Source organism: Engraulis encrasicolus, chromosome 22 (assembly GCF_034702125.1).
Source record: "Engraulis encrasicolus isolate BLACKSEA-1 chromosome 22, IST_EnEncr_1.0, whole genome shotgun sequence".
Lineage (NCBI taxonomy): Eukaryota > Metazoa > Chordata > Actinopteri > Clupeiformes > Engraulidae > Engraulis > Engraulis encrasicolus.
Window position 1 is genome coordinate 46,525,105 of NC_085878.1, and position 17,383 is coordinate 46,542,487.

Sequence of the window (17,383 nt, forward strand, 5' to 3'; positions counted from 1 at the left end):
TGCAATACAAGGAGAACACTAGTTTAGAGCTGGGCACAGTGCGAGGAATAAGTGCGTGAGCGAAAAGAAAGGCAGGAAGGGAGAGGAGGAGTGTGTGCAGTTGGATTGAGGGAGAAGGGAAAAGGGAGAGTGTGAGTGGTGCGAGGGAACCTCGGAGAGGGAGTGAGGAAGTGAGAGAGCGAGCGAGAGAGAGTGAGAGAGAGCGCGCGGGCCAGAGAGTGAGAGTGAGGGAGAGCGGGAGCGAGCGAGAGAGAGAGCAAGCTTGAAGCCGCTGGCCCATTGAAGAAAGATGGCTACAGTCACTGCTAACGGAGTGCAGCAGGAGAATGGATTCAGCACCACGACCAGCGTAGGCAGGATGAACGGGCTAACAATCGGACAGAACACCATTCCAATGAAGGACCACGACGCCATCAAGCTTTTCATTGGCCAGATACCCCGAAACCTGGAGGAGAAAGACCTGAAACCGCTGTTTGAGGAATTCGGCAAGATATACGAACTCACCGTACTGAAAGACAGATTTACCGGAATGCATAAAGGTTAGTGTCTGTTGCCTTTTCATCTGCTTGCTTGTCAGGCTAATTTACAAAGGCCATAAAAGTGCTAGATATGTGGCTGTGTTGTGCAGCACGCAGCAACGAAACCAGAAGTGGCAGGGGCACACACTGCTTCCAAAATAAACGTAACACTCCAGGACAAATACTGTGTGCGTGTTTACTGTACTGTATGTGCGTGTATGTGTGTGCACGCGTAAGGGGGTGGGGGCGATGCATGAATGCATGCTCGTTTTTCCACCCTAAATCCACGTGAGTATCACTGGCCAAACTGGCTTTTTCGTGAGTATGTGTGGCCGTGCGTGTTTACATTGAAGATCATGTGGTGCAAGCCGAGGAGGTGTGGGACACACAGCGGGCTACCATGTGTTTGCAAGAATATGTCGGGTAGCCTAATAGTACCGTGCTGCGTGTCTCTTCTGCGATGTTCGTTGCACAAAACCCCACATACTCCCCATTATCACTTCCAAGTTAGACGTTAAACTGCGGAGATAGCGCGCTGCCTAGCAATCAGGGGCTGGGAATTAGCAGCAAATGTTAGTGATTCCAGGCTTACTGGCAATGCTGATTTGGCCTTTGGTGAAGTCTAATGCATACGTCCAAGCCGCAATTAAGAACCGAAAATAACTACGTGTCTCCGCTTGTTTGACACGCTACTGCTGGTAAAGGCGGGCAGCGACAGTGCCGATGTTCATCTAGTCACAGCTGTGCGATTTTTTGATGCAAAAGATGTATAAGTTTAAGCATTTGTTTTAACAAAAGAAAATTGTTATGTTGAACTGGGCGACTTGGCGGTTGGCAAAAATGGAGAGATTCCCAGTGAAGAAAACGAGGAAGGAAAATTGTGCATTTGTTGCAGAGCTCTTCCGGTGACTTAGGTCTCTTTTGAAGTGCAATCATAAGAAAGGCACCCACTTAGTGGTTGGTCATGAAAATTGTGAAAAGTAATTAGTGTAGGCTAATTTGCAGTTATTTCTAACCTATAGTCTGCCATTGACATCCAGTGGGAAACACAGAAGGTACCATCCCACAAGTGTACCTCATTCTGTCTGTATGCTGATGATGATGTATCCTATTGAAAGAAGCCGGACTAATGATAAAGCTTTAGGCTACACTTCCCTGTTGCTACCGAGCAACAAGCACTTAACCTGTTCAGGGGTTGTGCTTTACAGTACACGTTTCCACATCGAGTCATCTCTTAATGTGATAAACTGTTATTTTAGACACAACGGAAGGCATGGGAGGGTGAATTATACATTATTAATGGATGTGATGTTTTTCGATTGACATATTCATTAGATTGGCTTGAAAGATTTGTGTTTTTATTAGGCTATTTCAGGACCCCTTTGTGTCAGGATTTGTAGAGAACGTGCACTTGTTTTCCGTAAATGTTACAAGCCTGTAAATATCAGCATGGTGTTTGACAGCTGATTCACGTGTAAAGTATGGACATAATTTTACAAACATATTTGCTCACCATTTTAATATGTGCGTGCCGTGGAAATTCTTCGAAGCAAAGCAACCGGTAGTTGCCCGAGCTGCAATCCCCGGCTTCTCACAATGGCATGAATTATTTAGCACATGTGGCCATAAACTTCCCAATTCTGGCAGTTGGACTCATTTTATTTCCTGTGTGTAAGTCGGGGTGTAGAATTAGACCTGGAATCACATTTGCAGACTGGTGTGAAAATGCCTCCCTCCGACGCTTTTTACAGTCTGTTCCTCTCAAAGTGTCTTCCAGCGCCGAGCGCTCGCGCTAATCACATACAGGTTGTACAGAAGTCGCCCCATGGGACCGTTGTCAGAGTCGAGCGGCGCGCTGTATGGTATAAAAGCAGCTGGTTTGCATTTTACGCGGCTCGTTCGCTGCGGCGGAGGGCCTCGCTGTGCCGAAAGGCATGGAGGGTATCGTGACACAGATACGAGCCAGGGCCCGGTGAGCTGTGCCCCGAAGGTCTTTGTATGCCACCTGTTCCATGACTTATCTGTTCGGATCCTGGCCCCCACTGGAACATGATCGATTAAAACAATAGTACGACAATGCTTGCGGTGTTTACGCCTGTCCTTGAATGTGTCTGAATGTCAGCATACACGAGCTATTTGCCATGAACAAGGAGAGAGAAGGCTCGCGGTGCGTAAAGGCCAGGCCGTTTGTCACTCCCAATGACTAGCCTTCGCGCCGAAGGCCCAGGAAATTTCCCCGCGGAGTCCTGCATTTATTCCTACACCATTTTTGTGCCTTGGCTCTTCTCTGAATACCCGCCCGTCTTTATCCAGTTTATCTTACAAACAAAATGTATGTAGAATAATTTCCTACAGACACATTTGACAAGAGCAGCGTGATTTTATGCCTCCCCCTGGAAATGTAATAACCTGAGAAACTCCTAAAAAATGTTTTACTTGAAAAAAGAACCGTGTCGAGAACTAATTGAACGAACGACGTTTACAAAGATATAGCAGCCAAATAACTTCTTGCGGAAACACATTCATTGTGGAAAATATACCCGTGGGGTTGAACAATCTGGAAGCATAACAACAAGTAAAAATCGACCGCGGGCAATGTAATTTGAGAGAGAGAAACAGCAAATTGAAGATGGTCTCAGAACGTGCAAATATGACAGAATCATTTGTTTGGTGTGCCTCAGAGTGCCTCGGCACAGCTTGGAATTACTCAGATTGCATGTTCTTTGCCCACAAATTCAAACTTCTGCCAAATAAATACTGTTTTTGTCCCGCTGGGACAGGGCTGGGTTTTTAGTAGATTCACTGGACAGCAATGTACCTAGAAACTCACACATCATGTTCTCACTGTATCATTCTTTTTTTATTTGCAAAAACATGTCGAGATCCATGAACTAACACACGTGTATATACTAGCTAGTACACATAATATATGCTGGAAAGATGTTCATGCTGTTTGATCCTGAGTGGAACCATATGGGCATACATTTTGAGGTTACCATCTCCCGTCTGCTACAATCCACTGCTGCACATTTTTGTATCTTTTTAGAGAAGCAGGCAGAAACTCTAATTTGGAGTTTCATACCATGTTATTTTCTTTCATTCACTGTCAGTGTCAGGGTGGTAGTACCACCCCCCCCCCCCTTCCCCCACGGTGCATCAGCTGGAAACGGGTGATTTAGTGACTGTGTGTGCACAGTTGTGTGTGTGTGTGCGTGTGTGTGTTTGTGTGTGTGTGTGTGTGTGTGTGTGTGTGTGTGTGTGTTTGTGTGTGTGTGTGTGTGTGTGTGTGTGTGTGTGTGTTTGTGACTGCGCGCCAGAGGATATGTGTGCACGAGTGTACAGGTGCATGCACGTGTGCTGTGAGTAAGTGAGGGTGTGTATGTGTAGCACACATGCAGGTTTGTGTGTGTGTCTGTGCAGTCATGCTTATGCAAGGCGACGTGTACAGTGTGCATGAGTGTACAGGTGTGTGTGTGTGTGTGTGTGTGCGTGTGTGTGTGTGTGTGTCTCTGTGTGTGTGGGTGTGTGTGTGTGTATGTGAAAGATAGAGAGGAGGGGTGTGCAAAATGTGTGTTTGTGTGTATGGTGGGTGGGCCTGTGACACACGTGTGTGTGTGTGTGTGTGTGTGTGTGTGTGTGTGTGTGTGTGTGTGTGTGTGTGTGTGTGTGTGTGTGTGTGTGTTAGTGTCGGGAGCTATGTGCATGAACCCTGAGGAGCAGCCAGCAGATAACAAGTAGAGTGGAGTGGAGTTGGCTGGGTGGCAAGCGGACTGGCACAGATGGGGAACCAGTCACCAGCCTCTCTGCTCCACACATGGCAATGCAACATAATCCCTTTGACTCCATGCTGGCGCGCGCCCGTGTATGTGTAGTGTGGTGTACGCATGTGTGTCTGTCTGTATGTGCATGCATGTGTATGTGTGGACGTGTGTGTGCTCGACAGGGTGTGCATTCATGTGTGTGTCTGTAGTTTACGTATGTGGATGTGCATGTGCATGTGCATGTGCATGCATGTGTATGTGTTTGCATATGTGTATGTGTGACAGGGCGTGTATTCATGTGTGTTTGTGTTTAGCGTGTGTATGTGTATGTGCATGGATGTGTATGTGTGTATGTGTGCACTTGTGTGTGCGCGACAGGGCGTGTATTCATGCGTGCGTAGTGTATGTATGTGTATGTGCATGCATGTGTATGTGTGTGTGTGTGTGCATGACAGGGCGTGTATTCACGCGCGCGCGCGTGTGTGTGTGTGTGTGTGTGTGTGTGTGTGTGTGGGTAGTATACACATGTGTATGTGCTTACATCTATGTGTGTACATGTTTGTGCGTGACAGGGAGCGTATTCATGTGAGTGTGACAGACTCTGGCAGACATCCACAAGGAGAATCGGTAGGACAGGGCAAATCAGACACGCTAAGGCCACGCTAAGGACTTCAGTTCAGCAAAGAGATAAAAAGATGTCATGGATCCTATGGGATTTATTTTATTTGACACCCTCCTGAGAAAAAAAGTAAAACCCCTGGCTTTGATTTGGATATGCATACCCTACACTCACCTACCTCTTGACTTGAGTAAAAAAAAAACATGCGACATGTGACATGACATGACTTTGAGCTTAGTTCAAAGTAATTTTCCACATGCTATAGCACAAGACATCGACATAGACATCGTCAGAGAACACGTAAAGAACACATAAAGCACACGCATGCACGCACGCGCACACACACACACACACACACACACACACACACACACACACACACACACACACACACACACACACACACACACACCTTTCACTCTTGCACATACACACGGAATCACACACACACACGCTTAACAAATAGTCACATATATTACGCATTTGGGATGAGGATAGGTTGCACACACACACATACGTGCACAAGTACACAAGCACACACGCGCACAAATACCATTCACTCAGACACATCTTTCAGCACCACGGACAGCAACAGCTCCAAAGCGCTGCTGCATAGCTAGTAAATCTTGAGTCAAACACATGACAAAATGCACTTCATTTAGATATGCATGCACATGCCAGCTACATGACAGCTCAGTTCATAGTAATTTTCCACTCACTATATAACACTAGAGCCTATAGACTTTGACAGAGAACACGTGAAACATTGAAAAAACATCGCCTCCGGCTAGCTCCGCACGGCGACTGAAGGAAATCCAAAACGACTCCCGTGCAGGGTTTTTTTGTGGGCTGGTAGGCAGTAATGCGTCTTGACCCCGTCGGTGTCAGCGTTGAGGAATTGAGGCCAGAGTCGGGAAAGTTTATCTGGCGGCTGTCGACGAGGCCGAGGGAGAGATGCGGTGACATTGATGGACAGTAGCGTCGAGATGAGTGACAACTACAAAGCAGTGTGCAGGTGACCCCTTTTATCGACAGCTGAAAGCAGGGTTAGGTGAACGTGTGTGTAGGTATAAGGTAGTGTGTGTGTGTGTGTGTGTGTGTGTGTGTATTTGTGTGTGAGAGAGAAAGAAGGGTATAGGTTTATGTCTGAAAATGTGTGTGTGTGACAGAGAGATACAGAAAGAAGGAATGGGAAGGGTATGCGTATGTGTAAAAAATGTGTGTGTGTGTGTGTGTGTGTGTGTGTGTGTGTGTGTGTGTGTGTGTGTGTGTGTGTGTGTGTGTGTGCGTGTGCATACATATGTGTATCACAAATACATATGCATACCTCTCTCTTTCCATCACCCTCAACCATGCCTTTCTCTTATATGCACACAAATAGAGTAGAATAGGCCTACCTATATAATCTTCACACACACTAGCATGTGTAGACAAACTGTGTGTGTGTGTGTGTGTGTGTGTGTGTGTGTGTGTGTGTGTGTGTGTGTGTGTGTGTTTGTGCGTGTGTTAATGTGTGCACGTGTGTGTGTGTGTGTGTGTGTGTGTGTGTGTGTGTGTGTGTGTGTGTGTGTGTGTGTTTGTGTATGAATGTCTCTCAGATGAACGTGCACAAACACACAAGTTGCGTTTAAGAGCAACAGAGAGAAAGGCATTCAGTATGCACACATGCACACACACACATACACATGCACACGAACACAATCAGTCGGACACAAAGCTTCAGTACCACGGACAGCAACAAGTATACGGCGCTGTACTGTACAACCAGTGGAATTCTTGGGCCACACACAAGATGAAGAACAAAGGGAAAGCATCAGAAAAGGCAGCCAGTTTGCATTGCCACGCATAAAAGCGTCAGACTTACAAACACCATATTTGTCTGTGTTCATTCAACACTCTGGGAGTTGAATTTAACATACATAGTGAAGGTCCTATTCAGGGGAAGATTAATGAAAGGGCTAAATATGGCTACAGCCTAGGGGCCCCCACCTACCAGGGACCCCAACTGGCCAAAAGTGAAAAATTGCAGAATTGTGACAAGATGCAATATTGAAAAATGTATCTATTGTTTTCAGTACAGTTGGTAGACATGTTATCCTTACTTCTACTGTGTATGGAAAATTGTCATGAAATTTACCTTTTGGGGGGGGGGGGGGGGGGTCACAGCAACCTGTAGCCTAGGGACCCCTTGCCATCTTAATCCAGCCCTGGTCCTACTCAGGGGAATAGCACTGAATTTTGGGCTGTAGGACCCAGCTCTAGTGCACCCCCCGTTTATAGGATATTAATATGTAAAAAAAATCAGTGCTGAATTGACACCGCAAAATTGAATGTACGTATGTATGGACCGCACTAAACAGTTGACTCCTCATAATTCCGCTGTTTGTCTTTTCTCGGCCCAGGTGGGCGGGATTATCTCTCAGCCAATTAGCACGCCCGTGTCGCAAGCAAACAACAAAACCTGTCGGCTGCCGCACGCTCGCTCTGTAAACAAAATCAGAAATTTTAATGAGCTGTAATTGGGCCATAAACGAGGTTCAGATGCATGGAGGCGTTCTCTTAATTCGTTTGACAATTACAATAACCTCCGCTAATACAACCGCCTCTCTCTCTCATGCGTGCACGCGCTCGTTCAATCCCAGGCCTTACACCTACACGCCACTCGTAAAAGGGATGTTGAATGGTTGGTCTTTACATCAAGTGTGAAAGTGTCTCTCTCTCTCTCATTCTCTCTCTCTCTCTCTCTCTCTCTCTCTCTCTCTCTCTCTCTCTCTCTCTCTCTCTCTCTGTGGCTGCATGTGTGCCTTTGAATCCCAGACATAAATCTATAAGACACTCATAAGGGCATATTGAATGGTCGGCCTTCAAATCAAGTGTGTGTGTGTGTGTGTGTGTGTGTGTCTGTGAGAGAGAGAGAGTGTGTGTGAGAGAGAGCAAGAGATACGGCTTATGAATGTGTGTTTATGTACCTTTGTATGTGTGTGAACCTACACATCATTCATAAAAGAACATTGAATTGTTAGTCTTTACGTGTGTGTGTGTGTGTGTGTGTGTGTGTGTGTGTGTGTGTGTGTGTGTGTGTGTGTGTGTGTATGTGTGTATACACCTATAATGTACAGCAATCATCAGGGGCTATTGAATGGCTGACCTCTATGTCAACTGTATGTCTATGTGAAAAGGCATGTTTAAGGTATGGTGTGTTAAAATTTGAACACCAACATACGTAGATTGTCATATCTTATTTATATAGTCTTCCTTTATACTCCTCGATCTGTACCTCTTTATTTTCCTCCATTACTGTCTCCAGCTCCGTCAGTCCACATGCATGTGTGTTGCCAACGTGTATAGTACATACAGTTGAGGACGATATTACTAGCCCCCCTCCTGAAATTAGACATATCTCTTCATTGATCATTGAGAATGATCATTATTAATAAATGTGTGTTATTCTGGAAATAAATACACCATGGAGATAGTATCCAATAAGTTAAATTTGGACTTTTCCATTTTCACAATGAGTTTAAACAAAAAAGTGTAAAAATGGCAAGGACAAAAGTATTAGCCCCCTTATCATTAATAGTCAATACAGTGCCATTTATGAACAAAAATTGACACCAGGCACTTTGATTAGTTGTTAACTATGTTGGCACATGTCCTACCAGGGATTTTGGCCCATTTTTTTCGTCGCAAATAGTTAAGCTGGTCCAAATGGCATCGATGTTGAGGATGGACATTCATTTTCAGCACTCTTCAAATACTATCTAAAGGATTGAGGTCTGAACCACTCCATGACCATGGTTTTAGTATCCTTGAGGAACATTTGAACTATTTTGGATGCAAGTTTTGGGTTATTATCTTATTGAAAGATCCAGTGAAGATCTTAGCTCCCTCTATGAGCATATTTTTGCAAGGTCACTTTCCACATTCTATCACAATTTTCAGTTTTTATGGTGCCGTACACCCAAACAAGGTTTCCTGTGGCTGAGGCTATCACAGAATGATGTATCCACCACCATGTTTAATTGTGGAAACCATCTTATAACGATTCAAGGCCTATCCCTTTCTTCACCTGACAGAAGCAGAATTCATGCATCAAAGCAGGTGCAATTGAATATCATCAGATGAAAGCAGAGATGTTCAAAACTCATTTTTGACTTTCAAATGTTCACAGGCAAAGCTCAATAACACTCTGATATGCACTGCCTTTAGTAAAGGGGTTCTTCTGTGATGACGGCCCCAAAGCCCAATATGATGACAAGCACTAACAACTGTCTTTCTTGGTGGGGGAAAAACTCCAGGTGAGGCCAGGTCAGTCTAGGCAGGTGTCCAATGCTTATTTGGTCTAATGAGGCCAAGCAGTTTCTACAGTTACACACAGTGGTGGGGCATCAAGTTTAGTCTGTTATTCAGCCTCAGACACAGGGAGTCTGGGTCTGAATCTGGATTGCTGGGTCTTCCAACAACATTGTAACCCAAAGCATACATTTAGATTAGTTCAGGTTCTTCAAGGACACTAAAACCACGCTATTGGAATCACCCGCTCATAGTCCAATCCTCAATCTCATTGAGAGTCTGTGGTTAATGACTATGCTCAGCATCCATGTGATTTGGACCAGCAAGAACACTTTGCAGTGAAGAAATGGGCCAAAATCCCTAGTGGGGCATGTGCCAACCTAGGTAGCAACTTATCAGAGCCTGTTGTCAGTTTTGGTTCATAAATGCCGCCATATTGACTATTAATGATCAGGGGGCTAATAATTGTGTCCTTGTCATTTTTACCCTTTTTTGTTTAAACTCATCGTAACAATAGAAAAATCCAAATTCAACTCATTGAACATTATCTCCATCAGTGTATTTGTTTCCAGAATAACAGAAACGGTTAATAATGGTCATTCTTACTGAGAAATCAAGAGAAATGTCTAATTTCAGGAGGGGGGCTAATAATATCGTCCTCAACTGTATATACCGTGTTAGGGCTGCATGATAAAAAAAAAAATTGATACTCGATAAGAGCATGCAATACCTTGATAACGATTTTTAAATAATATTTGGAAATATAGCCGAGTTTTCTTGTCGCAAAATTTTGGTCTGTGTGTGTGTTTTTGGGGTGGTGGTGGGGGGGGGTGGCGTGGCTTTGGTCATGGCGGGCTTCTTGCGTATGTCTTGACATTCAGCAAGTGATTGGACTGCACAGAAATGTTTTACTTGTTCGCGATAATTAGGTCATTTTCACGATAAGCATATAGCCACTCTTGATATCGCGATTTCGATACATTTTCGATATATTGTTCAGCCCTATACTGTGTGTGTGTGTGTGTATGTGTGTGTGTGTCTGTGCCTGTGTGTGTTTGCAGTTTGCATGCTCTGTCGATGTGGTGGTGTATTTGAGATGGGGTGTAGTGTCAGTTCAGACAAGCAAGAATGGTAAATCTTTCTATATGGTGGACAGGACACTGAAACAAAGACATATATAGGCTTAATTAAGTTAGTGTGTGTGTGTGTGTGTGTGTGTGTGTGTGTGTGTGTGTGTGTGTGTGTGTGTGTGTGTGTGCGTGTGCGTGCGTGCGTGTGCGTGTGTGGGTGTTTGTGTGAGATAAAGCTTGTCTGGCATATACACATGGCAAAAAAGCACATGATTGGCTAGATTTGATATGGAAATCTTTTTGTTTCTGTTAGTAATTTTACAACTGTGTTGCATTTGGAAGACACACTTGTTGTGGATACTATATACAATATAAGATCCAAGAGAATATATTAAACAAAGGCAGGATATCCCTGATATCTCTCTCAGAGCCTGATTGAAGACATCTCTCTGCATTTGTTTGCGTTTGTTTTTCATTTTCTGTTCCCGTAAACTTGTAAAACATAATCAGCATCTGTGACTCTTTTTCTTTTCTCTGTCTCTCATAGCCTGACAAATTCTTTGCTTTGTTGTTTGTATATCTATCTGCCCTGAAGAAATCTGATGTTAGAACTTTAGTTTTCCTTTCCTCTGATTCATGTTCTGCCTCTCTGATTGTTTGATCTCTTTCTCTCTCTTTTCCCTCTTGCTCTGTCTTTAAGACACACAAACATGCTCTCTTTCTCTCTCACACACACACGCACGCACACATGCACGCACGCACACACGCACGCACTCACGCATACACACATGCACACACACACACACACACTACTACTAATAACAGAAAGTAGTCAATCCAGCATAGAAAGTCACTGAAACACGCTTCAGCACCATGGATAGCAACAAGTACACTGCCTTCTTCCTAAAGATACAGATACTGACAAGATGCATCAATTATGGATACTGTTATATAATGATAACTGATGTAATGTATTTATATATGGAGAAAATGTTGCACCCACAACGTGTACACATGCACAGAAATACGCACGCACGCACGCACACACGCGCACACACACACACACACACACACACACACACACACACACACACACACACACACACACACACACACACACACACACACTCTCTCACACACACACACACACACACACAGACACACACACACACACACACACACACACACACACACACACACACACACACAATTCAATAAATATTATTTTTTATAATATATACATTTCTATCGTTCCATATTCCATGCTTTTTATTCTCTAACCTATACAACAATGTCCTGCATACATCCATTTGGGATTTCACTCCCACCCACCATACCTCCACCCCCACACAATAAAAAAATTGTGGTGTTGATATTCCAGAGTTAACTGATATAACTCTAGATAGGGTATTTAATACAACACTGCTGAGAATCAAATTGCTCTAATAGTAGAGTGAAAAGTCTGTGAAATTTTGCAGATGGCAAGCGTAATTTCAGCTCTACATCAAGACGATTACCCGCCCACTCCGCCCACGCTTCAGGTGGCATCAATGTTCAATATTTTTCAATATTTTACCTACAGAATACTGAGTAGAATTTACTTTGAAAATGTTACACCGACCAAAGAGTATAATTAGCACTATTTTTGACTGGGGCCAAAATGTGAACATTTATTGTTTTCTGAAATGGAGTTAATGTGAACCCTTTAAGAGTTAAAATAACACTGGTGTTTTTACTGTGCCCTGCAGGATGTGCCTTTCTCACCTACTGCGCCCGTGAGTCTGCCCTGAAGGCCCAGAGTGCACTGCACGAACAGAAGACACTACCAGGGGTGAGTACCAAACTAAAGGAACACTCCACACCAACCGCCCCCCACATTAAACCTTTCATACAGCTGAGAAAAACACCAAATCCAAGGCGTATAAAACCTCTTGCTCTTGCCCTGACATCTCCTTCTTTTGACTGTGATTCTTGACTGAATCAGGACTTTGGCAAGCTCATGGTGGTACTGATTGTGCTACTGATTGTGTGTGTGTGTGTGTGTGTGTGTGTGTGTGTGTGTGTGTGTGTGTGTGTGTGTGTGTGTGTGTGTGTGTGTGTATGTGTATGTACGTGTGTTTGTTTACTGTATGTGTGTGTGTGTGTGTGTGTGTGTGTGTGTGTGTGTGTGTGTGTGTGTGTGTGTGTGTGTGTGTGTGTGTGTGTGTGCGCGCGTCTGTGTGTGTGTGTTTGTTGGCCACTTTTGGCCACTTTTGACCACGTCATCTTTGAAATCAACGGCTTGTGTCAAGGTTGTTAAAACATGTACTCTCGTTATTTTTTTCTTTCTTTGAGACTGTAGCACAAGCTGTCTACACTAGCAGTCTACACTGTACCTGTTCTCTGGTCAAGTGTGGTACATCCCTCACACACACACGCACGGAGGCAAGCACACACACACACACACAAAATCTCCTGGGAGGAAGGGTTTAACCCATCTATATGCCCCGAAGGGAGCCTGAGTGTGTGTGGGGTTTTTTTTCCGGCAGAGCACTAATCAGTTGTTTGCAGACCCCCCTACCCCTCTACCCACCTTCCCCGCTCCCCCATCTCTTCTGGCTAATTGATTGGGGATACCGTCAGCCCACATCTACTGTACGGTATCTGTGGAGGGACCCACCTTGCACAGCACAGCAAGACATTTTGCGGTCTTGTCATCACTTTCCATTTGTGTCCAGTATGCACATGTGCCAAGCATGCAAGTGTATTTGCCTTAATATGTGTGTGTGTGTGTGTGCGTGTGCGTGCGTGTGTGTGTGTGTGTGTGTGTGTGTGTGTGTGCGTGTGCGTGCGTGTGTGTGTGTGTGCATTTGAGAGCTTATCATGCAGTAAGTGGCTTAGCTGACGGTTTGCTGGTTGGGACGTTGGCGGCCACTATCTTTCATGTGTGTCATGCATAGCAGATGGCTTAGCGTGTGTGTGTGTGTGTGTGTGTGTGTGTGTGTGTGTGTGTGTGTGTGTGTGTGTGTGTGTGTGTGTGTGTGTGTGTGTGTGTGTGTGGGTCGTTGAGTGTGTGTGTGTGTGAGTGGGTGGTTGAGTGTGTGTGTGTGTGTGTGTGTGTGTGTGTGTGTGTGTGTGTGTGTGTGTGTGTGTGTGTGTGTGTGTGTGTGTGTGTGTGTGTGTCTTGAACATTTCAGAGAGAGAACTCCTGGGGAGGGGTCGAAGCCTCAATCTGCGACTCACACTCTCCCTTGAAGCATACGCGCACCCACACTCACGCGTGCATGCACGCACACACACACACACACACGCACACACACACACACAAACACACACACACACGCACACACGCACACACACACACACACACACACACACACACACACACACACACACACACACACACACACACACACACACATACCGGCTCCTAAAATGACCTCAGACTAAACACACACACAGGCACACACACACAATCACCCACACAGACACACACACACACACACACACACACACACACACACACACACACACACACACACACACACACACACACACACACACACACATGCTCGGTCAGGGTTTTCAGTCATTTAGTCTTCCAACCCCTCAGCATTTCTGGCTTCTTTTCTGTTCCTCTAAAACCCAGCACATCCTCTGTCTCTCTGTGTACCCTCAACTGAATTCAATTCAAAGTACTTAACCATGACTTTTGCTACACGCCAAAGCACAACAATGAAACAGCATATTAATTTTTATGAAAGGATTGGGACAGAAAGCATTTGTCCAAAGGAGAAATGGGCAGCATTAGAGAAACATTAGAAAAACAGATTTTTCATGTCTTTCCATTCGAAGATACTTGCATCAAAGCAAAGTCCAAAATCAAGCGGATCAATTACAATTTCTCAGTCAGAACACATATTTCAAGTCACACCCCCAACTGCTAGTGGCGTCAAGGCATTTTAAAGTAGCATTAAATCAAGCCCAAATTTCAAAATGGATCAATTTAATTTTTCAAGTTGCTCCCCGACAGTTTGTCACATTTTAGCCCTTTTAAAATAGCATGAAATCAAATAAAAAATCAAACTTATCAATGACATTTTCTACGTTTATTCATTTCTCAGCACTCATTTTTTTCATTTGCCCTGCGCACTTCTCATTTATTATTAGATAGATGTGTAAATTTGATCTCTTCATCTGCCTCTCTCACCACTGTTGTCTCTCTTTTCTCCCCCTCTCTCATCTCATTCCTTCCTAATAAAGTCATGACTCAGATGGCCCCTTAAGAGTGTTGTTTTTATTTACTTTTCACCCACTCTCTGTGTGTGACTTCCACATCCCACCCCATCCCCGCCTCTCCCTCTCTCTGTCTCTTCATCTCTCCTCATTTGACTATTTCACTTTCCCTGTGTGTACGCGCATGAGAGAGAGAGAGAGAGAGAGAGAGAGAGACAGAGAGAGAGAGAGAGAGAGAGGGAGGGACTACAAACAAATCTTGACCAATTGAATTATTATTGTAAAAAATGGGCACTATCTATTAATACTGAAAAAACAAAAGTGATGACATTCCAAAAGTACTCAGCAGCCACGAAAGAAACAGATTTTAGAATTGGACAAACTAGCATAGAGCAAGTAGCAAATTACAATTATTTAGGACTTTCTATTTCAAAAACAGGAAAATTTGATCAAGCACCAAAACAGCTAGCCGAAAAGGCTCAAAGAGCATATTATGCAATAAAGAAAAAGCTATATAAATTTGACCCACCAATTAAAATTTGGCTTAAACTATTTGACACTGTCATCAAACCGATTGCACTCTATGGTAGTGAGATCTGGGGGGCTCAACTCAGTATAGACCATAGACAATGGGACAAAGGCCCAACAGAACTATTTCATATTCAGTTCTGCAAAGACATATTAGGGGTACACAGAACATCATCTAACATGGCATGCCGAGCAGAACTGGGGAGGTTTCCGCTTTCTATTGAAGTCAATAAAAGAGCATCTAAATTCTGGCTACACCTAGCTCATAGCAACTCTACATCATATCATCTAAAGGCCTTTCATCATAAGTTGGCCACAGAAAATGACGTCCTCTTTAAAATAGCATATAAGAACAAGATAACACACTTAAGCCATATTACAAAATCTTTACTTATAGATATAGACAAAACAAACAAAAATCAGTATCTGGAATTTTGGGAGAATGAAATAAAAAATAATCAGAAACTAGACATATACAGGGCTTTAGAGAGACCATACTGTCTAGCGCCATATTTACTACAAGTTAGAGAAAGAAAAAAAAGAAGACTCATGACGAAATATAGAATAAGTGACCACAATTTGAACATTGAAAAGGGAAGACACCACAAAACGTGGCTACCGAGAGAAAGGAGAACCTGTGTATATTGTATAAACATGATCGAAAATGAAGAACACTTCTTAATTCACTGTTCCAAATACACTGCCACAAGACAGGTATTCTTTAACATGCTGAGAACAAAAATACCCAATTTTGACAACCTGTCAATAAAGGAAATGATATTTATATTATTGGGAGAAGACATCAACTATTGCTGTTTAGCAGCAGATTACTTAATGACATGCCACCAGTTAAGAGATGTTTGAACAATATTTTGTATGTATGTGCACGTATAAGCATGTAGGCCTATGTATTTATGTATGAGTACCGAAATAAAAAATATAGATTATATACATGGCCTACATGGTTAGTTTCCTTAAGAATAATTTCATTTATGTTTAATTTAACACAATTATTTCACTTGTTTCATTTTAATATTTGCATTAGTTTAATGAAAGACATTTGTTATTGTTTTTCATTCCTTTTCCTTTTAAAAAAAAAAAATACATTTTTTTTCTTTTTTTATATATATATATATATATTGTTTTTCTTCTGTATCAGCTTTAGCAACAATGATTGCATCATTCATGCTAATAAAGCTTTGTTTGATTTGATTTGATTTGATTTGATTTGAGAGAGAGAGAGAGAGAGAGAGAGAGAGAGAGAGAAAGAGAGAGAGAGAGAAAAAAAGAGAGTATGCATGCGAGTATGTGTGTGTGTGTGTGTGTGTGTGTGTGTATGTGTGTGTGTGTGTGTGTGTGTGTGTGTGTGGGTGTGTGTGTGGGTGTGGGTGTGTCTGCGAGTCTCTTTCTCTGGCCATCAAGAGCTAGCACTGCACAGTCTCCCTGACGTCTCTGTGCAGCACAGCACTAGCCCAGACTGTCTGAGGTTCTTAAAATGCCTCATCAAACAGGGTGGGACCCAGTGGAGGATGGCAGCTTGGCAGAAGGAAGGAAGGGTTGGGATAGAGGAGGGAGAGAGAGAGAGAGAGAGAGAGAGAGAGAGAGAGAGAGAGAGAGAGAGAGAGAGAGAGAGAGAGAGAGAGAGAGAGAGAGATGAAACAGAGCACAAAGACAGGCAGAAAAGGGAAGGCAAAGAGATAAGGATTCCTTCTTTCTCTCTTTACCCTTCTCTTGCCCTTTCCCCTTTATACTCCCCCTACTCTCAATTGCAAATTTCAAAAGCCTTACTGGTGTGGATCTACAATATTAACAAAAGTGTGCAATATTGCAAAAGCTGTTTTCTGTCTGTCTGTCTGTCTGTCTGTCTGTCTGTCTGTCTGTCTGTCTGTCTGTCTGTCTGTCTCTCTCTCTCTCTCTCTCTCTCTCTCTCTCTCTCTCTCTCTCTGTCTCTGGCTGTATCACTGCTGACAATGGAGGCTGAAGGGGAAAGTGAGCGATGTCAGTCCCAGTAATGGGAGAGTCACCCGGCATCCAGCAACTGACTGCAGACACGGAACAGTCTGACATGCTGGGGTGGAGGGGGGTGTGCTGTGCTAAAGTGGAACTGGTTGGCCCAGGGATGGGGTAGCAGGGCAATGAAAGATAGCTGGTTGAGGGGGGATTGTGGGTTTGGGTGTTAGCAGAACTGCCGACAGCTTTTTAGCTTTTTGCCGGGTTCAGCAAAAAGTCACCCGTATGTGGCCCCCATCCAATACTTACAATGTAAAGAAAATCTCAACTTTGGGCCCCGGGACAACCTTACTGACCCCCGTTCCCCTCTCTGTTGGCTTCCCTGTGTGGTTGCATGTGGGGTTCTCTCTTTTTATGGCAGACTGGCAT

The 17,383-nt window shown here is 43.8% G+C and overlaps 1 protein-coding gene across 1 annotated transcript in view; it reads left to right on the top strand.

The window, feature by feature from the left end:
- The first annotated feature begins 289 nt into the window (after window positions 1–289).
- The window catches only part of celf6 (CUGBP Elav-like family member 6), a 242,950-nt gene continuing 225,856 nt past the window's right edge, over window positions 290–17,383 (top strand). The window contains exons 1-2 of the mRNA XM_063188161.1: window positions 290–539; window positions 12,010–12,092. Coding sequence (XP_063044231.1) covers window positions 290–539; window positions 12,010–12,092 — 333 coding nt within the window. The remainder of the gene's footprint in view (window positions 540–12,009; window positions 12,093–17,383) is intronic.